The sequence below is a fragment of the Drosophila teissieri genome, chromosome 3L (assembly GCF_016746235.2).
Source record: "Drosophila teissieri strain GT53w chromosome 3L, Prin_Dtei_1.1, whole genome shotgun sequence".
Lineage (NCBI taxonomy): Eukaryota > Metazoa > Arthropoda > Insecta > Diptera > Drosophilidae > Drosophila > Drosophila teissieri.
The window spans coordinates 12,409,184-12,430,047 of NC_053031.1; the positions used below are offsets into that span (position 1 = coordinate 12,409,184).

Consider the following 20,864-nt stretch of genomic DNA (forward strand, 5'->3'; position numbering starts at 1 on the left):
TTTTTGTGTTACTTTTGCGTCCAAGTTTTCAAAGACAATATATTAATAAATTTATACATTTATACATTTATCTAGTTTAATATTTTTTGTTAAAAACAATTATAAATATTTTATGATTCTTTCATTTCAAATAACATGTTTAATGCGTAAACCATAATTGAAAACTACCAATTAAATAAGTTGAATATATGATTAATATAATTAATTTGTTGGTTCAAATCTATTTTTTAGTATATTCCAGCGCTTGTTGAATACCGCCTGGTAACACTAAAATTATTGTATTGCAAATCAAAACAAAACGAAAATCAGTTTATTCAAACGAAGGCGCGTTTTAATTTGTAAACAAGTTTAGTTAGGACGAAGGAAATGTTTAAAATTAACTTAAAAACTTGTAACTCTAATTTATATTTAAGTTGGCCATTATTATTGGCCAAAATTTACGTGGATCAAACATCTGATTCGAAATTGTTGATAATGGGTGCTTCCAAAAAGGGAGGCCTAAAATCCGGTATGATGACTATATTTTTAAAAGTTTCAGTTTATTTACAAGTTATTAATGTTCTAGGAAAAAAATCAAAGCCTTTAAAAGGCGCAACGAGTTTCAAAGGACAAAGAAGTTCATCTATAAATACAAAATGTAAATCAGATAAAAATAATCTTACACAATAACTATGGAAATAACATCGCAAAAAAGAAGTTCAGTTAAGAAAAGTACAGAAATGAACAACCAAACAACTAAAAAGAGACGTTCCGCTAAGGATCAAGGTGATATGGCTACAAAAAAACCAAGAACCGATTGAAATATAACTTATAGCGAAGAAAAGTAGTTTGTCAAAAACTTAATTGGAAAGCAAGAACGCCTGCTTATAACGAGTTCCTAGATTATTGAGTAGAAGAAAAAAGACTCCAGATTCTAAAAGAAAAGGGAATTAAGACAGCAAGTATGTCTAGCATTCTTGACAAATCGTATACCAATGCATTCAGAGCCTTTCAAGATTTGTATAATCTGTGGCTGGATGGAAATGGAGATAAATCACATTATATAACAACTTTGGAAGATCGAGGCATCAATCTGTCGAATATGTCCAGTATTTTAAGTGGTTCAGGATCAAATGCTGCCAATTCTTTTAAAGATCTGTATGATCAGTGGTTTGACCATACAGGAAATAAAACAATATATCTGAAAGCGCTAGAAGACGAAGGTATTCAAAACATGTCTAGTATCGTCAGTAAAGCAGAACCAAAGGAGTGAATCTAACGAATATGTCAAGTATTCTGAGTGGAGCAGGAGTCAACGCTCCTAAGTCCTTCAATGATTTATATGATGCTCTTTTTAATGAACGAGGAAAGAAAAAACGAAATAAACGAATAAAATTAATATTCTGTATTTTATGTAAATACTTCTTCTAGTACTAAAAAAGAAATATGAATTTCATTTTAAAAAAGAACATTATCCGAAAATACCGTTTTCAGCGGATAGAAAATACATTTGGTATTTTCTCACATAGTTTATTTTAGTCTTTTTTTATGAACACCTATCGTTTAGTATTTCAGAGCGATAGTGAAGAATCCTTAATGTTCTAGATCTGGTAACACTTCTAAATCGAGCCTTGTGAAAAAAAGAGAGGAAAAACAAGGGAAACTTCTCTAATTCATAGAAAGCGCGGTAGAAAAAAATATTAACTTTGATTTGTTGCGCTTAAAGAGTGCTCCCAAATAGCATAAAAGGCAAGTTTATCTAACAAAAAGATCAAAGTACAGCCTTTCTCGGACTGTTTTCGTGTGCGTGCTTGTGGAGAGAATTTGTGGATACATAGTGCGCATTGATAAGAAGAGAAAGAGAGGGTGGTGGAGAGGAGGCGAAAAGCATGTGAAACGTGGAATAGAAGTCTGATGCCAAAATTGTTGTGTCTTCTAGAATATCACAAATCAAAGCTGGAACAATGAGTGCGCCAAGTGAAGGCGGCGCGGGAGGAGGAACGGTGGGCGGTGGAAGTACAGCTACAGGGCCATCAGGTAAGTTCGCCGATATCCAAGTGGAATTTTTATATATTTATCCACATACGTATATACGTATTAGCATTGTGCTCGTGTATGCGTGTGTATACATAACATTTGTGCACCTCTCTTTTGCTCTCCCATACGCGCACTGTTTGTTTCCTATTCCTCCTTGTGCTTCACCTTCGCAGCAACGGCTGCTCTCCTCTCTGTGAGTGTGTATGTCTTTGTTTTGTTGTTACTGTGCATTCGTGGCAGGGTTGCCAACGGCCCTGAAATTGTTCTTATTTTGTTGGAACTAAAAGATAATCTATTTCCAGTTATTTATCTAATAAATTGATTTGTTTGGTTTTTAAAAAAGGTCAGCTTTATATTTTGTTCATTTTTGATATTCATATATTATAATAACTATACAAAAAAATAAGTTTAAAGACCAAACAAATTAACTATTGTCGCTATATGTAGCACCCCAATTTCACTTGTCCGTCCATTGGTGTTCCATGTGGAGCTTTTAACCGAAATCTCACAGTAGCCACCCACTGCCACCCGCACAGCCCCCCTGAAAACCATTAAGATACGCACCCAACAACTGCACACCCATGCAGTGCCATCGTTGTCATTGCTGCCATCTATATATCCATCATCATCATCATCTCTGGCAGCCACTGGATCTTTATCCGCATCTGCATCCGCATCCTTGGTATCGCACTCACATCCGCCCCTGCAGCTGCGCGGCGTCATAAACAAGTACTCATTGCCATCCCATTTGCCATCCTCTGCAGCGCACCCGGCGGTGGCCGCCAAGATCACCCACGTGAAATCCGACGGCGGCGGTGGGATATCCATTGCAGGCACACCGATCCTCAGCGGAGGCACAATAAAGGTGGCGGCGACCAATTCAGTTCAGCAAACTTCCCTGGGAGGAACTCCAATTGCTCTGAATGCAGGACAAGCGACCACGGCGGCATCGATCCGTGCCATTGGCGCTGGTGGTCAGTCCACTCAGGTCCGGGTGGTGATGCCAATGATCAAGCAGCTAGAGAATGTTACGGCCACCGGAAGGACCCAGATTACAGCCATACCAGCTGCACCGGCGAGGAGTGGGGCAAATGCATCGATCACGGTTACCAGGCCCGTAAGCCAGACCTACTTGCCGCGAGCCAGTGTGACGGCCACCCAGATGGGAGGCGTTGGTGTTGGAGTCGGCCAGCGGCTAGTGACGCCATTGAGAGCCACATCATCGGCCACAGTAACGCCCACAGCCCCAACAGTACTGAGCTCAACCGGAGGATTTGTACGCGGAGCAACAGCATCGGTGAGCAGAAGTGGAGTGGCGCTTTCATCGCAACCATCGTCGGCTGTGATCTCGTCCAGCAACAGTGGTGCATGGATGCAGAGTCAGGGGCAGGTGCAACTGATCCGAACGATTCATCAGCCACGCCAGAGGATTATTACGACATCCGCGGGGGTGTCGAATGCCAGTGTGGTGACCACCACTCCAGTGCAGGCTCCAACAGGTACGTTGTATCTTTTCTAACGCTGCAACAGCATTCTAATTGTGTTTGCACATAGCTCTTTCCGTTTCCACTGGCCAGCCCTTGACGACACAACAGGCGACGGGACCGGGAGGAGGTCCTCAGGCCTATGTGGCCACTGTGTTGCCACAGAGGCAGCATCAGGCTACACTAGTTTACTCCTCCAATGTGTCTGCGCCCAATGCAAGTCAGAATCCCGGCCAGCAATTTAATCCGCGCTTTGCTGTGGCCACGCCCACAGGTGGAGTAACGACCACGACTCCCGGCGGAACGACAGTAACACCTCGACAGGTGCGACCAATTCCGCTGGGCAAGAGTTTTCCAACCGCAAAGCTGAACACCACCAGCATAAGTATCAGGGCACCAAGCATCCCGCAGCTGAATACCAGCGTCACGGCTTCTCCAACGGCCGTCAGTGTTTCCGGTGGAGCAACTGTGGCGCCCGGGCGGGGTCCCGGTGCCGGAGGAACTGCCTTGACGGCCACTAATATGCCCACCACACGGATCATCCAGCTGCAGCAGCCTGCGACGGGAACCACTCAGCAGATCATCGGATCTGGAGCTCGTCTGGCCGGCAATGTGATGTTGCAGCCATTCTTGATGAGCACTACCGCGGCGGCTAAGATGGGTAAGTTTATACTGATAGTTGGTCTACTCCAATCTGCTTACGAAAGAGCAAGTCATCGCATTTAGCAATCTGTAAAGCAATACTCGTAGATTATTCTACAACACTATATATTTACATTTGTATAAGACTGAAGAATCTGCTGTTAAAATTGAAACTATCGATAAACCACTGTCACTGTCATTCAGACAGCATAAAATCTAGTGTCATTTTGAAGCAGAACAAAAATCTCAGTTTCCTGAAATCCTACGAAGCTCTTGCCTCATCAACTACCTACAAACTATTCTTCGATTCAGTCTACATCTAACATCTTGGTTCTTAAATGGTAATCTGAACCCTTAACCGAATGCGAAAAAGTTTCGCAAAAAGGACCGTCAAAGCTCCATACCCATTGACGCTCAAAATTCCCGACTTGCTAGCACCCAAGCTTTGCGTATTTCATCCTGTGAAATGGCCAAACTCTCCGGATCAACAGCCATGAACAGCGTGCTGACATTGGAGAAACAGCTCAAGGAGAAGAATAGATATCTGGATCTAATCATAAATGAGTGCCAGAATAAGCCCATGGTCAAAACGAGTCTGTTTTTAAAGCAGCGTTGCGACTCCCAGGAGCAAGAGGATGACCCTATACTGGCCCTGCAACAACAAGTCAATTCCATCCGCAATCTAACTATCCATTGTCCTGCAGTCCAGTCTCTTGAAATCGAAATTGAAACCCAAGACAAAAATGGGATAAAAAAGGAAATCACACCACCGGTCTTAGAAATTGGCAAAAAGCGACGTTTTTGGAGCTCCACATATTTGAGGGACGACTATGTCGAGCAATTTAGGCGTAGGGTGGCTCAAAGAACCGAAATAAACATGAAACACTTAAATGAGGCATATCAGGTGTTTCTCAGAGCCAAAAATAGGCGCATTGCCTACGAAGGCGGTATATACAAGGCGCTTCTCTTAGAGGAATTCATGCCTAAGTCCCTCCATGCCATAGAGGAGGTACAAATCAGCAGCGAGTTAATTCCGCTGACCAAAGTGCAGCAGGATCGGCTGATGGAATTGTCTGAGGGTCCGCTGGAGCAGGTAATTGTTACCAAGTTCAAGTTGGACATCCATCGCAGCGAAATCAAAATCCTGACTGAAGGCGCCTGGCTGAACGACGTTATAATCAACTTCTACATGAACCTACTGGCCGAGCGCTCCGAGAAGCGTCCTGGTCAAGTGCCCAGCGTGTACGCCATGAACACTTTCTTCGTGCCCCGCCTGCTGCAGAGTGGTTTCGATGGCGTCAAACGCTGGACTCGCAAGGTGGATCTGTTTAGCAAGGACATCATACTTGTGCCTGTTCACCACAGCGGCGTTCACTGGTGCCTGGTCGTAATCGATTTGCGTGCAAAAACAATGCTATACTACAATTCAAAAGGCGGCGGCAATCCAAAGGTGATGCGAGCACTTAAAATATACCTGCGAATGGAGTCGTTAGACAAGCGACAGAAACCTCTGGACACCAACGACTTTCGCATCGAGCATGCCCAAAATGTGCCGCAACAGGACAACATGGACGATTGCGGCGTTTTCACCTGCATGTTCGCGGAATACCTAACGCGGGATGCTTTAATAACGTTCTGCAAAGATGACATGAACTATTTTCGCATTAAGATGGTTTTGGAGATAGCCGACGGCGAGCTGTGGAAGTAGGCGTTTAGACTTTATTTCTTACTTAACTTTTTAGTTTTTAGCTTACTTATAAATAAGTTGAGCGTGCTATACAATAAACTAAAATGAAAAACAGCGTTGTGTGATTTACTTTTAGCAATTTTCAGGATTGTTTTGTGGCTTGCTCTTTTGTAAGTGGACTGAAAAGAATTTTGTAATCCCCATCCTTTTTTATTGCCATAATAATCTATATGTTTAAAACATTCATTCGACAGGCATTCGTCCACCGGTCACCATGACCGCCAAAGTCCAGCCATCGCTGACTATCACACAGCTTAACCCAATCGGAAAATTATCAACTGGCGGAGGAAGTGGCGGACCAACGATGACACCACAGGGCGTGGCCAGCATCCAGGCGGTACCGGTGCCGAATGTCTCTGCCAGTGTGGTCAATCCAAGTTCGGTGGCGGGTGCCACTTCGGCGGCCGGCGGTGCCACTGTCCTGCCACTGACCATCAGCGGTAGGGGAGCGGGAGTGGGACCAGGCGGTAATATCCTAACGGGAACTCTGACGCCCATCAAGAACGCCAGCGGCATCACATTGGGCAAGATGATGATGGCTCCAGCCTCCTCGGCGCCTGGAGCAGATGGTTCCAGTGCTAGCGGGGCAACAGTGACGGGCTTTCAACGCACCTGGAATCCGGTAGTCGCTTCACAGAGCCAGTTGATGAAGGTAGGTTCAAACTATCTACACGATGTTGTTATAAACTACTAAACATAAATCTTAATAGATCGATGAGAAGGGAAGTGCTGCCACAATCTACTACGAGTCTATGCCAGCCTCCGCCTCCACAGGCGTTCTATCATTGACTACGACCACGGTGACGCAGAGCACCCAGGCCCAGGCACAATTGGTTAGCAGCGCTGGTGGCAGCTTGTCTGTGTCTTCGCTACCCTTTGCAAGTCACGCGACTGCTGGAGCGGGATCAGGTGGAGGCGGATCGCAGGCTACGTTTACGGTACTGCCCTCGGGTGCTGGTGGAACAGCTACCCGGACCATTGGTCACCAGCAATTGATAATACCAGCAGGACCAAATAGTGCGCCGCCGCAGCACATGGTTATTCCGCTGCATACGTCCGTGAAGGTGACAACGGGAGCGGGCAATCCGCAACAAGTAGCAGGAGGTGGAGCACTGGTGTCCAGCTTTATGCGCAAGCGGGATGCGGACGGTTCGCCCATACGGGCGGCTAAAAATCTAGGACCCACTTTGCTCTCAATGGCTAGCAATACCAGTGGACAAAATATGCCGCCGGCTCCGGGCACCACCTTCAATATTCAACCAGTATCCGTTACAGTGCCTCAATCAGTCGCTTCCGGACTGACTGTTGAGGCGCTGGCCAAGAAGGAACGAGAGCGAGTCACCCATGGTGTAGCAAGTAGCGCGGCCAGTGTGCCAGCCACAGTTGGCCCCGTAAACGCAACGAGCACGAGAAATTCGCGGGCGGACTCGCCGGCTTCGTCGGACGGCTCAACTACAGTGTCGGCGAATTCCTCACCTGGTGTGGATCAGCAATTACAGGACAGAATTGGCGATCCGCCAGCCACTGGAAGCTCTGGGGGACGCGATAATTCCATGCATTTTAATCCTATCAATGAGGTGGGTACAGAAAAATATATGCTTAACTTTTGCTTTAATGTTTGTTCCTCAAAAGATGTACTCTTCGCACCAATCGATGCAGCAGAACCTTGGTCACTCGTCCCTGGGAGCTCGCAGCGGTGGCAGTGCCTTTGTGGATGTGCAAGCACCAACGCCACAGCAGCAGCAGCCTCAGCAAGTGCCTCATTTGGTGGGATCGACGCAAATGCAGCAGGGTACGCGCATGAATGGTACTGGTAATAGCTCCAGCTCCAGCTATGACTGCTCCTCTAGGAAAAAGCCGCGACGATCAACGTGAGTTAATTGAGTAGTAGTTTTATATGCAATTAATTAATCCATTAATGTATTTGGCAGCAATGACAGCCAGCACTCCACGCAGAGTCAAGCATCGCTATCGCTGCCTCCTCCAAGCTCGGAACCAACGACTACGGCTGGCGCATCCTACATGCAGAAGCACAACAATGGAGGACTGCTAGTGACGGCTGCGACCCCGGGTGTTGTTCCTAATAGTGCGCCAGGCGATGCCAACCACCGGAACAGCACACCAGCTGTGACGGGCAACAAGGAGAACGCCAATCCCGTGGACTTTGTGATTCGTCGTCCGCGCAATTGTGCTTTGCTCAATGTAAGTTTATTGTTCAGCTCATTTTGGTAGTAGTTAACACATGCTTCCGTTGATCCACAGACGTATAAGCCCACACATAAGTTGGCCAACAATCATTTCCATCGGTACACTGATGTGAAGCCAAGGGAAGAGCGGCGGGCTACAGTTATTGACTTAGCCAATCAGCCAAATGTGCAGGGCAAAATTAATGGATGGAAAATATATCATTTACGCTCGCAAATGGAGGACTTGGTAAGCACTGCGCATGGAAATGTTGGTAACACATTGACTAAACTGATTTTTTCCAGAATGAATCCGAAGTTTTTAGCCTGGGCAGACTGGAGACCATGCTGCAGGATCTCGAGAAGGACAAGGAGAAGCACAGCGAAATTGAGCGGGTCACTGAACTGCTAAAGGTGCGCTCTTATACATCCATTATGTTTAAATTTTAACCTCAAACCAATTTACTTTGCAGGGCAATATTCAACGCAGCAAGATTATTACCGATGGCATCAATGAGGCACAGAATCAGTTAATGAAGATCTTCGAGCATAAGCCACACGTTTCTGATATAATCACCCGATGTGCTTCGAAGAGGAATTTCAAGAAGCGCGAAAAGCTCTAAAAGCAATTGACAAATGGAAGCCCAGCCAAGTGTATTGATAAGTTGTACATTACCTAGTGTAAGCATAAAGTATAGATTTAAGCTAATTACCTTATACGCGATCGATTTGTAAGTCGTACAGTTACAAAGAAAACCAGCAATATTTTTTCAATTTCCTAAGCTAGAAAGAAAAATACAAAGACCGTCGAGTTGTATTAAGTAGAAAATTGTTTATTCTTTGATTTGAATGACTGAATGTTTCTTTTCCCCATGTTTTTGGTCTTTAAGTAGAACCTTGTAAGGTCTTGAAGGAATCTCAGAAACAAAGTAGTTGAATTAGTTATTTGAAAGCATGGGCGGCGGTGGAGGAACGCCATTGAACATGGGATGCATAGCAGGACGTGGCGGTCCCGGCATGGGGAATCCGCCCGGAGGACCCAGTGCCCTATGTAGATTCGGCGGTGGTGGCGGCAGGATCTTTGGCTCGAACTTGAAGGCGAACTGAAGGAAGAACTGCTTAGTGTCACGGTTCCAGTGCGTCCAGAACTTGCCCTCGCTCTTCTCCACTTCTCGAGACGGCACCTTGAATCCTATGGTCTCGTACGGCTCGGCGGCAAAGAGAAGGTACTGCCACTTGCGGTCTGGCGGCTCGATCTTCTGCTCGTAGGCGGACATGAAGCGGTGACGCGGAACAATGGACTCCGTGATTTCCGGGTAGTCCACTTGAAAGAGCAACGACTGCTGGCCGTTGCTGAGCTCACGCTGCTTGGTCACCCGGTAGCCGGGTCGTCCGATCTTGACAAACTTCTTGGGCTCCACGCGGGGCTTCTCCGGCGCCAGCAGCGATGAGGGTGCCTCCTTAGCCTCCTTGGCGGCTCTTCTGGCCAGATTATCCTGATGCTTTTTGCCCTGCGTGTGGGCCAAATAACTGCCCTCGTTATTATGCAGCGTCAGACACAGTTTGCACTCGTAGGAACCCAGATGGTTCTTCATGAAGTACGGATCCTTGTTCAGATCGATTGTCTCCAGGGCCAGTTGACGCAGTCGCTCCTTGCGGTCGCGGTTCGTCTCCGACCAGGAGGCCACGCCTCCGCTGCCGGTCTTGCCGCCGGCGCGGTTCTGGAAGTCCATGCTGTAAGTTTTATCTTAGTTTTTACCAGTGAGAAGGAAAAACGTTTTGCGTTGGTAAAATCTCACGAAAATTTGTTGTACAGACCAGGGTTGTCACAAAACGCCGTTTCGGTTAGCGATGGGAGTTACTCAAAGCCAATCGATAGTTATGGTGCAGGATAAAATTAATTAGTAAATAAAAAATTGCAAGTCTATTAATGAATACAAATTCTTTGTTAAGTTTGTAATTCTGTCGCAACTGGATCTTGTTACTTTACGTGAAATAAATATACAGAAATGTATATATATGCTTTCTAGCTTTTACGATATATACTGATGACCTGCTTGTCTGTTTTGGTATATTTTTCAGAAGCTTACGGAATAATATACTTCGGTAAAGTGGTCATACTATTAATTCGAGTTGCACATGCTTGATCTTTTTTAGAATTTAAAAAGTGAAAAATGTCTAGACAGCGATCTAAAATAAAGTAAAATTAGTTCTGGTGGCCAGTATTAGACATCGAAAAGCGGGTTTTATGCGTGGATAACGTCGGATAAGAGAAAAATCAAGGCAACGAAAGGCGTGCAAACCAAACGAGTGTGAAAGAATTTCGACTTCTGTCGTCATTCTCATGAAATAGCTGTGCCAGTCTTACGGGAATTTTCAAGTAACCACGAAATGGATGACTCCAAAAGGCAGGTCATCATGGGTCCACCGGCGGCAGTGACCACCACTTTCAACCAACCGAAGCCCGGTAATCCCAGCATTGCCCCTCCTCAACAAGCCACCAAAAGTTCTACAGCTCCGCCCAAGCGGATAATTAAGAAGATTCAGCTGGATTTCAACAAGCTCAAGGAGGCTGGACTCGACAGGCAGCTGGCCGAGGTCCTCAGGAAGCAGAAGTTGGATGCCAAGGGGGTGGCCCACACATCGTCCAACACTCTTTCCACCTCTGCCGCAGCGCAGTCGACGACAACTGCGGCAGAGAGCAAATTGCAGTCGGCACAACAACAATTGCGTCAGCCTGGTAAAAATACACAAATATTTGCTTTTTAATCCTGTGGACCGCTTAAAAAACCGTTATATATTCGGGGGTTTTCCCAAGTGCTTCCAAAATCTTCTAAATCCATCTGTGAGTTTCGGACACTGAGTCAAAAACCAAAACGATGGCGCAACTGATTAAGATGTCGGCAGATTGTCAAAGAGTTAGTTTTTGCGATAATTGTTTCTGAGTTCATCTCACAGCGAGTGCCTCACCATCTCATCTCTTCTTCTTTAATTCCCGAAATATTTTATTTTTATTGTTTTTGTCATTCTAGTATATGTATAGTACATATTGCAACCGTTGACCGGTTTAAATTCAGGTTTTATATAACTAAGAAAAGGATATTTTTTTGGACTATTTTGTAGGTTAGTTAAGTTATTAAGCCAGCTTTTCAGCATATATATTTATTTATTTTCACTTGGGAAAGAAGACGTTAATTAATTTCAAAATAAATACAAAATAATTCATATATAAAGTGAATATTTATTTTATTATCAGTTATCATTCATTATCAAACATGGTATTTTAAAATTTAAAACATGGTATTTTAATAAAGCGTGAGAAACGTAATTCTTTCGGTAAAACCTTATTTAATTCAATTAAAAAAAATTTAATTTGTAAGCAAAATAACTTTGGTACTTTTCAATAATGCAAAATACTGCTAATACCAAAACCCTTAAAACGGGTTTTTCGAATAAATTTGGTTTGTTATAATTAAAACGTGAGAGCTTTTAAAGAAAACTTAATTCTAAATTTTAACAATTGAATTAATTATTAATTTTTTGTGTTAGTTTGGCTTCAGCCTTGAACCATTAATTAATAAAAATGGTTGCTTAAAAAGCAAAAAACGTACCACTAAAATACCAAATATGCCTAGTAAGCTCTTAATTCATAAATATAATACCCGTGCAAGGGTATATATTTTTTTTGAATACTTATCCGCCAAACTAGATTCAAGACCCACTCTTGCCACCACAGTTCGTATTCTTTCGGTGGTTCAACCGTCAAGTGCGCGCTCAAAATGAGGTTAGGGACGAAGCGTCGATGCGAGGCAACATAATTCCCTTTTTGGCCCGGGTTCAAATCCCGGTGCGGTCAAACTGCCGTTTGTGTGTGCGATTGTTTTTGCTATTATATGCTCTATCGGGTTTTATTTACTGTTTGCTTCAACAATGAGTTGCACATTTGGTGGAAAAGATGGCTCATTTCCCTTTTAAAATGATGCTACTTTATCTTTATCAGTAAATTGTATAATTTTGTAGCTTGCTTCAGAGACCACAAATTTGTTTATAACTACCATTGTACATTAAATATTGTATTTTTTCAATTTACAGCACCTCAGCAGTTGGTAAAGCGTATTATGATCTCGGAACATATCGAGAAGGTGGTGCCCATCCAGCCGATCCCAAACCCATCGGATGGTGACCGTTCCAAGCAAGTGAAGGCGCTATTAAAGAACAGGATATTAAACAAGAGCTTGGTCATGAACACGCAGGCCCAGCATAAGCCAACAACATCCAAAGCAGCAATCAAGATGCCACCTGTCTGCCACGATTCAGCTCCTCGCAGTGGCGGCATTTCCCCAGCTCCTGTGGCCTTTTCCTTGCCCATTGCCAAGGCGGACTTGACTGTCCGACCAAAGCAGCCCCCACTTTTGCTCAATTTGGTAAATCAGCTGCCCAAACATCGAGCCATGTGCATATCGAGTAACAGTCCGTTGGTTAACCAGCATGGGACTACTGAACAGTTTTCAGTACATCATGTTTCACCAAGTCCACAGAGAATGTCAGTACAGCAAACTCCGCATGTTTCCAGCCAACTTCATCCAGCACCAGAGATTTCTACAGCTCGAGCAGCGCCTGCTGTTTCCACACAACTTCATAGGACCCCATCACCGCCGCTAATTGTGCTGGAGAACAAGGTGTTGGCACCCAACGAGAAGATCGATTTGAGTGGGCTTCGCCTGCCAAATGCTCCGGGGGAAGCTACGAATTCTCCGGATACTGCTGCTACACCAAATATTCAATCTAAAGTGATCAAGGGCAAGGTTATTATGAACGCCAATAAGTTCAAGGTATCGCGGGAAAAACTGGCAGAGATGGCCAAAGAGATTCGTAATCAGGTGGATCAGGTGAAACAACCTCAAGCTATGAAAACACTTAATTCAATAGAAGTTAATGCCAAAGTGGAAACTCCTTTCACTACTAACACAATACTTCAACCAAAACGAACTTCGCCTTTCTCTTCACCAACTCTAAAAGGAAATATTACTCCAAACCTAAATAAAACATCAGACTTTTCAGCTGGCTCACGATTTGGTTTGAAATCATTACCAATAGAATCTACAAAACAAACTATGGAATTGAATGAGTCTACTGAAGAGAAGGCAATAGATTTCCCTACATCAGTGCCTACAACACCTGGAGATCTAATTACTCCTGATTCAACAATTTCAGAAACGGAAGGAATCAAGACTGTTGCAAACCCTCTTGACTTTCCTGTATATATTCCGTCAACTCCTGAGCCAAAATCAGTCACGACCACAGAGGCAAGCCCTCTAAAATCTATTGCTGAATTGATAGATTATCCGGAAGGAAATGCGTTTGAATCAAGTACTCCTGTTTATATTCCATTAACTTCGGAAAGAGGTAATTTAACAGCAGAGGTTTACACAGAATTAAACGCGGTTGATTTGCCCAACTCAAATAACATGCCCAAAGAAGTAAAGACGGATTTGGTTACCTCTGTACCCTCAACATCCAAATCGAATAATAAGACAAACGCAGAAATAAGTGATTTGGATTCTCAAGCGGACACATCAGCAGTTGATAACGAACAATCGAGTTCGCCTGGGGCTTCATCACCAGTGCATAAAATCCAATCCGCTGTAGATTTCATAGCTCAACTGACAGCTGAAAATCCGCTGGATGAAAGCAGCTTTATGGATCTTTCACCGGAGGAACAAAGGTTAAGTGCTCTATTTGGATTCGGAGGATGCTCGTTTTCTAGTGCGCCAATTGAGCAACCCGTGGAGGAGCTGCCCATCGGAAAGATTGTCAAAATGGACGATATGAATATATTGCACGCTACTTTGGATATAAACAGCGACAGTACAAACGTACTGCGGATCAGTCCAAACGCAGTGAGAATGCAAAGCAGTGTGTCAGCAATGGATAAATCATTGGTCGAGTTAGATGTGACAGACTTAGCACGGGAGGAGACGAATATACATATAAACTTCCCAACACCAGAAGATACTACTGACACCGAATCAAAAATAGAAGAAACCAAAGAAGTAACCACTGTTATCCCAACTTTGGCAGAAAAATCGGACGAAAAATCACAAGTGCCTTTGGAAGAGGTCAAGACAGTGTCAGATCCAGAACCATTAAAGGAGGTCAATCCTCCCGTGAAAAGGGCACCTATTAGATCAAAAAAAGCGAAAATTAATCTAGTGCAACGCACTAAAAGACCAAGTATCCCCAAGCCGATGGAAGTGAAGAAAACCAAGTTAGATTTTGAAGAGACAGACGAGCAGGCGTTGGCTATCGATCACAGCCTGATGGAGGATCGATACGGAGTTCCTGGAATCGAGGTAATTGACCATTCAGCTAGCTCAAGCTCAGACCAAATAAATCATAATTTATCTAGTGTTAAAAACCATCCAAAGGTGCCAGCAGATGAGAAGCAGTGTAAAGAAGAAATCAGTCCAGTTCAAGAAGAGGATTCAGCGGAAATCCAAGCCAATGAAGACAAAGACGATGGGAGTGAAATAAATTCGCAGAAAGTAGATCAAATTCAGTCGAAATCAGCATCAGAACGAGACCTAACCCAGTTGTATCACCCACCCAAAATGCCCAAAAATAAACCAACACACCAGACCAGTAGTCAAGACACCTTTGAGGATGCACAAGCCGCATCGTCAAGCAGTAATGTCTCTCTAATGGATGTCCTCTCACAGGAACCACCAGCCCCACAGGGCGAGCCCCAGTTACCATTTCGAAAGGACTCCAAGGAGTTAAATACCAGTGCAAATAGCTCGGTTGATGTCACAGGAATACAGAATTTAATTGGCCACTTGACTGCCGAGAAGGTGGTGCCACAAACCAAAAAGCTATCGCCAATTGCTAAATCAGAAGAAGCATCTAAAGTGCCACCCCGCAAGAAGCTTGTTAAGACACGTCCTGTTCTCAGCAAGAGATCGACAAAAGCTGCCCAGAAAAACCCGACGGAGAAGTCCGTGCATTTTGAATTTCTTCATCCAGTTAGCGCGAATGCGGGAAATCGGGTTCCTACTTCCAGCACTAGTGATGACGATAGCTCTATATTTCTGGGATTCGATGATAACGAAGGAAAACGTTCTAAGACTCCAGTAAGAAGCAAGCGAGTGAAACAAATGAAGATCAATGAAACGGACATCAGCGATGATGCTACACCCGATTACGATGAGACCGAGGAGGAGCAGCCGTCTATAGAGATACAGCAACCAGTGAAGAACTCTGAGGCTGATTCTCAGTTTACTTTCAACCATCACAAGGTTGTGGAAGCTTCTTCTGATGATTCAGATAGCAGTATTGCTGGTCCTTCTAGTCCAATGGATTTTGGAGGTAACATGTCGATAGATGACAGCAGAACAAGTGAAGAATGTCCAAAGAGGGATGAAACTGCATGGGAAGAATTGGTAAATGAAAAGCCAGTTGCCGGTGAAGGAATTTCCCCCTCGAAATCCGCTGTTGAATCAACAGTAGATTGTTCGAGAATTGATGACTCGCCGGAAATGGATTTGGATGCCAATTCATCTAATCATAGAGTAGAATCATCTTTCTGTGCTTCCAACGAAAATGAGGACCAACTATCTCAGAGAGTCATAGATGAAAAACTGCTAGAACCTGTGATAAACGAAAAGGATTCCATAACTATTGACAGCAAATCACAAAACAGCGGGAGAACGCCAACAAAATCAATTTCAATAGCAGTAACGGAAACTCCTGATGAAGATGATAAAGATAGTTCAATTGCTAGTAAGGTCAACGAAAAGCGACTTACTAGAAGTCCTTTAAAAACTCCGGAAACTTTGGAAAATACCGGCATGATTAAATTAAAGGAAAAGCAGGAAGAAGTATCGACTGAGAAACCAGTCTCATCCTTAAGATCTAGGGCAAATAGAAAGACTGGAAATTATAACAAAAAAAGCGATGATCCTCAAGAAGTTTATAATTCAGAACTAACATCTGAAAAAGCAAGTTGCACGAAAAAAGACGAAGAAACTGCAGAAAAACGATTGGAAGATCGTGAACAATTAACGGCAGGAAGAACAGAAAACACAGATGCAATGGGAAATCTAAAAGACAGAATCTCCGTGGAAAACTCTGATACTAGAGGAAAACGAAAATCCCGTTTTATAGCTCTTAAAGATTCTAAGAAAGAAGGGGAAGATATTAAAACACCAGAGGACGATGTGAAATCTTCAAAAGACGATTTATCTTCACCTATAGTGAAGAATACAAATTCAGCTGAGAATCCAGAAGACCAAAAGCCCGTTGACGTTCCGGAGGAGTCCGTAAAATCAAAAAGAAATCGAAAATCGCTTTGGGCAACACCAAAAAATCAAGTGCCACCTGTTATTCAGCCTGAACCAGTATCAAAACCCGTATCATCTTCAGAAAATGCGGCATCTAGGATGGACGTTGTTGTGTCAGAGGAGAATGAGGCCCAGAATAAGCGAAAAACTCGAAGTAAATCTCCAAAAACAAAGGGTTCATCAACTAATAAGCAGATTGCAAGTGTAGAAAGTTATGCAATTAATGATTCAAATGCTCCAAGTATAACTGAAAGTTCGACGAGACCCACTAGACAAAGGCAATCTCGTTACAGTAAAGCTAAATCTGATTCCAAAACTACGACTGATTCTGAACCTGAAAAACTAACCGATACTGGCATATCAAGTATTACTCAAGATGCTGTTGCGGCAAAAGCTGTTGCTTCAGAGAGTCCAAGCGGAGACGTACACCCTAAACTTACGAAGGATTCCTGTGAAGAACAAAAAACCAGAAAAAAACGGCAATCCCAAAGCGGAACATCAAAAGTAATAGTTCCAACAGTAACTCAGTCAAACTCGGATTTAAATCCGGAGAAATTACCTACAGAGAATAAAGCTGATAGTGTTGGAGCCACAAAAGAACAGATTGAGCCGACAACGTCTAAAAATTCGAGGGGAACACGACAGTCTCGATCAATAGCATCTTCAAATACTCCAGCCATTATGGTTGCCACACCTCCAGAGGATCCTCAGCCGGCTAAAAGTGATTCTGTTGTGGTCCACGTCAAACGAAGGACTTCGTCTCGAAAAGAATCAGTTCCAACAGACACGGCGACACCTTCAATTAACGTTCCAGAAGAAAGTGCGGTTCCAGAATCGGCTCCCAAAAAAGGCAGAAGGAGTAATATCGCTAGAGTAACAGCTGACACCTCAACCCCGAAATCAAGTAAATCTGGTCCTTTAAATGCTAGTGAGATGATCCCGCCAACATGTGAAGAACCGAAGGTTCCCGCAAAAAGGGGAAGAAAGCGCGCTCCTCCTTCTGATATAGAATCTCAACCAGCCAAAAAGTTAAAGACTGAGGAAAGTTCGGAAACCGAAAGTGTAGCTCACTTTAATCTTCGTCTTCTGCTCATAAGAAAGCGGGATCAGTTGGACACAGACGAAGTTTTAACCGATGATGGAAAAGGGCAGGGTCCTCTGCATTGTGGCTTGTGTATGGCGCGCAGCGATAAGAACAATTGGCAGCGCCATTTAGGAGAGCATTATGGCGTTGGCTGGCTTGTGGGAGAAACACCCAAGGTAGGTTTGCTTACACAAACTGTAATTCAGATCTCAACCTTAACTTTCTTTATAGAATATCACGCGTGCTGGTATAATGACAATGATGAAGAACTATCTTCAGAAAAACGGAGGAAAACTAACTTGCCGCCTTTGTAATCATCAATTGGGATCGTACTTGGGCATGATGCTCCATCTGGAGGGATGTGGCAATAAGCAGCGTTTTCAGTGCGATTTCTGCCAGCGCTCCTATACAAAACTCTCACTTCCGGTCCATATAAGGACTTGTCCAAAGCGCCTAGCGCCCCAGGTCACTGAAGATCCAGAAGACGCGGATGGAGATGGCAAAGAAACCGTTTTTAGTAATGCTGGCCGTGCCAAGCGGAAGTCTACTATAAAGTAAGTAGATAGTTATTGATTCGTTTTTCAATTTAACAAATCTTTTTTAATACAATTCATCACCTTCAGAGCTGAAACCAAATTAAAGAAAATTGGAGAAGCCCTGACAACTCAAAAGTCAGGAGAGGGGACTTCCGCAAAGAACGATTTCGATGGCGACTCATCAGACTATGATATGACCAAGGACAAGGAGTCTTCTGAGGAGTACGATTCGGAAGGAGTGGATTCCAACGAGGACTGCATTAGCAGCGAAGGTGAGGGCAGTCTTGGCGACAATTTCTCCACATCCAAGCAGTCGAAAGCAAACCGACGAGGAGACATTGACAGGAAACGAAAATACAAACGACCAGTGAATGTGGGAGAGTGTCAGCAGAAGCCTTGTAAGTAATTGAAAATCACTGGCAATACTCATATTTAACGTAATTTCTACACTACAGTACTGTCGCGTTATCATCACTTGGAGGCTAGAGCGACCCATAAATGGAATGAATTGTAAGCCAACCCAGAATTATTCAATTTGGTTTTATTTTTTATTTATTTGTATTCTTTAGCGTGCAACGCAATTATGGAACTGGTGCCTTATTCACCCAACTGCTGCCCAGCTATTCAAATATCTCTAAAAAGAATGCTGATGTCTTGTTGCCCCCCAAAAACACACCGTCTATGCGCTATGCTTACGGTAAAGTTATGAACGAAAACGATTGGAAACAATTGGCACCGTTTGAGGGCTTCAACAAAGAAGGTAAATAAACAGAAGTTATTTAAAACAAACCAAAAATTAATGTATCTTTTTCGACAGGTGAATATGTAGGCTATCTGGGCAGTTCGATTAAGAAGCTTGAATGGGTGCCCCTTCCTCCGAAAGCTGCGAGTCAATACCTTCTATGTTCCGTGCGCTCAAAGATGAAAACCTTTGCAAGACATACAAAATTAAAGGATGATGATGGTTTATTGATGTTACTGAAGTGTAATGCCAAGAATACGGGCAAATCATGGTCCCTAAAACCAGAATTTCATTATGCAGTTCATGTACCCAATGGACCTGTTCATAGTTTTTCATTTTTGCCCAGTGGTGGCTATGAAAAGTCTTCAAATCGATTAGGCGTATTGGCTGTGGCGAATACGTTGAGTAGTGTTCAAATCTATGCCCTTCCATTAGAGCTGACCAATGATGAAAGTGCCGACGACAAGGTGGTCATTCAACTGGATACATTGATTACGCTTACATTGGATATTAACAATCCTGTGCAGGATCAGTGCACAAAAATTTGTTGGTCGCTGGTAAGTTTAATGCTAAAATTTGTATGCTGAAATAAAATAAATAAAATAAAATTCTTGTTCAGTCTTCCGGACACAATTTTCTAGCAACAGGCTACAGCAGCGGTCACTTTGCATTATGGGACATTGACAATGAGGACAATTTGAATTGTTTCAACAAAAATAATCAGTCGTATTTTGTGCCTGTAAATTTTGTCTACATAGGAGAGCGGAATGTCCAATGTAAGTTTCTTTGGTATAACTTTTTCCCTAAGAGTTTTGAACTTACCTTTGAATTTTTTCCTTAGATATGGATCTGCATTATGACAATAATGGTCCACGCTGGCTTGCAGTTGGTACTTCCATACGTCAATTTAAAATTTATGATATTGCGAACTGGTCGAACCCATATATACTGACACAAGACACCATTTCCAGTCTTTATATGGCTAATTTAACCTGGTCTCCTATTTGTGAGACCCTAGTAGTCAGTAGTTCACGTAAGTCTCAGAGATCCTCAACTGTTGCACATGCCGACTAATGATAGCTTTTCTTTGCAGACTTTTTTCGTACTATAGCAGTTAGTCCCTCGGGTATACAATTCGAGCACAGGACCCTTGATGGAACCCTAACAACGACACGGGAAATGCACACGAATTGCCAGCAGAATCACATGGTGTTCGTAACTGACAACGGCGACTTGGTATTCCTGGATGTGCGGGATCTTAACTGTGGCCCTGCTCTGCTGAAGTCAACGGTCAACTCACGTGCCGTATCCACCTCCGAATTGCACCACTTGGGCTCATCTGCTCCTAAGGCCACGGATCCCATCACCCCCGATGACTTCCTCCAGGACTATGGGTTGCAAATCAATCCACTGGTCCCCGAGCCCCACAAACGCAAGTCGACATACCTGAGCGCTAAACGTAGACCGCAAAACATACACTCTCTGGCAATGACCAGATTCAATTGCGTTCGTTGCAATTGGAATTCGTCCAGCCATACTTGGGTGGCAATGGGCGCAGAACATGGCTTGTTGCGAATCCTTAACTTCGATCGAGATAAATTCTTTTAAAGGATTTTCTGAAAACACTGGTAACTGAAAATCTTCTGAACAAGCACTATCTGAGATTATAACTTATTGTTTTACCATATAAGATGATTAGTTTTACAACTCGTAAAGAGGCAATTAAAATAATGTGCAGAAATTGTTTAATTGTAATTTATTTATAGCTGTTGTAAAAATATATATATTATATATTTTATATGGAGTTACTGTAGTTTATAAAAAATATATTTACCAGCTTTGCAAGCAAAGATTGCAACTTAAAAACGTGAAATTTGTTATTTAGTTGATGGGCAAAGTTTATAATTTAAATGGTAAACTCTTGACGTCTTTAAAGGACCTTAAAACCATTGAGGAGGTAAAAAAAATAACACAGTCGGTTACAACATATTAAATATATTGATATATTTTTATTTTCATCGGTAGTTTAAATTTTTCCATAAATACTATATGCAAGTTTAACAATGATAGACGGGATTTCTTTATAGCTTT

The 20,864-nt window shown here is 43.3% G+C and overlaps 4 protein-coding genes across 7 annotated transcripts; 3 read left to right on the plus strand and 1 right to left on the minus strand.

The window, feature by feature from the left end:
• The first annotated feature begins 1,596 nt into the window (after positions 1–1,596).
• LOC122616358 (pneumococcal serine-rich repeat protein) lies at positions 1,597–8,901 on the plus strand. Of its 3 annotated transcripts, none has more exons than XM_043791788.1 (11): positions 1,597–1,728; positions 1,919–2,016; positions 2,553–3,515; positions 3,571–4,161; positions 6,084–6,541; positions 6,600–7,466; positions 7,522–7,760; positions 7,821–8,091; positions 8,152–8,322; positions 8,379–8,486; positions 8,546–8,901. In XM_043791788.1, exons 2-11 carry the CDS (start codon positions 1,944–1,946, stop codon positions 8,693–8,695), a joined length of 3,891 nt encoding a protein of 1,296 aa, XP_043647723.1. In that variant the 5' UTR covers positions 1,597–1,728; positions 1,919–1,943; the 3' UTR covers positions 8,696–8,901. The 3 variants fall into 3 exon arrangements, with proteins under 3 accessions (XP_043647723.1, XP_043647724.1, XP_043647725.1); XM_043791789.1 differs by having other exon boundaries at positions 2,661–3,515; XM_043791790.1 differs by having other exon boundaries at positions 2,781–3,515.
• On the plus strand, positions 4,335–5,944 carry LOC122616360 (sentrin-specific protease 1). The gene has a single exon (XM_043791791.1). It carries the CDS (start codon positions 4,609–4,611, stop codon positions 5,848–5,850), a length of 1,242 nt encoding a protein of 413 aa, XP_043647726.1. The 5' UTR covers positions 4,335–4,608; the 3' UTR covers positions 5,851–5,944.
• LOC122616361 (splicing factor 3A subunit 2) lies at positions 8,882–9,907 on the minus strand. Its single transcript, XM_043791792.1, has one exon. The coding sequence runs from the start codon at positions 9,803–9,805 to the stop codon at positions 9,011–9,013; it is 795 nt and encodes a 264-aa protein (XP_043647727.1). The 5' UTR covers positions 9,806–9,907; the 3' UTR covers positions 8,882–9,010.
• A 302-nt stretch (positions 9,908–10,209) lies between these two features.
• LOC122617646 (mucin-17) lies at positions 10,210–20,778 on the plus strand. 2 transcript variants are annotated; one of them, XM_043793573.1, is made up of 11 exons: positions 10,210–10,812; positions 12,165–14,425; positions 14,501–17,671; positions 17,727–18,049; positions 18,119–18,429; positions 18,487–18,541; positions 18,601–18,791; positions 18,849–19,330; positions 19,393–19,549; positions 19,615–19,806; positions 19,867–20,778. In XM_043793573.1, the coding sequence occupies exons 1-11, from the start codon at positions 10,464–10,466 to the stop codon at positions 20,379–20,381; spliced, it is 8,007 nt and encodes a 2,668-aa protein (XP_043649508.1). In that variant the 5' UTR covers positions 10,210–10,463; the 3' UTR covers positions 20,382–20,778. The 2 variants fall into 2 exon arrangements, with proteins under 2 accessions (XP_043649508.1, XP_043649506.1); XM_043793571.1 differs by having other exon boundaries at positions 12,165–17,671.
• Positions 20,779–20,864: the final 86 nt, after the last annotated feature.

Coding starts and splice junctions, on each gene's coding strand:
- LOC122617646 (XM_043793571.1), top strand. CDS start 10,464: ATGGATGACTCCAAAAGGCAGGTCATCATGGGTCCACCGGCGGCAGTG. Junction 18,430..18,486: donor AGAGTGTCAGCAGAAGCCTT/GTAAGTAATTGA, acceptor TCTACACTACAG/TACTGTCGCGTTATCATCAC. Junction 18,542..18,600: donor ACCCATAAATGGAATGAATT/GTAAGCCAACCC, acceptor TGTATTCTTTAG/CGTGCAACGCAATTATGGAA.
- LOC122616360 (XM_043791791.1), top strand. CDS start 4,609: ATGGCCAAACTCTCCGGATCAACAGCCATGAACAGCGTGCTGACATTG.
- LOC122616358 (XM_043791788.1), top strand. CDS start 1,944: ATGAGTGCGCCAAGTGAAGGCGGCGCGGGAGGAGGAACGGTGGGCGGT. Junction 7,761..7,820: donor AAAAAGCCGCGACGATCAAC/GTGAGTTAATTG, acceptor TGTATTTGGCAG/CAATGACAGCCAGCACTCCA. Junction 8,487..8,545: donor GGGTCACTGAACTGCTAAAG/GTGCGCTCTTAT, acceptor TTTACTTTGCAG/GGCAATATTCAACGCAGCAA.
- LOC122616361 (XM_043791792.1), bottom strand. CDS start 9,805: ATGGACTTCCAGAACCGCGCCGGCGGCAAGACCGGCAGCGGAGGCGTG.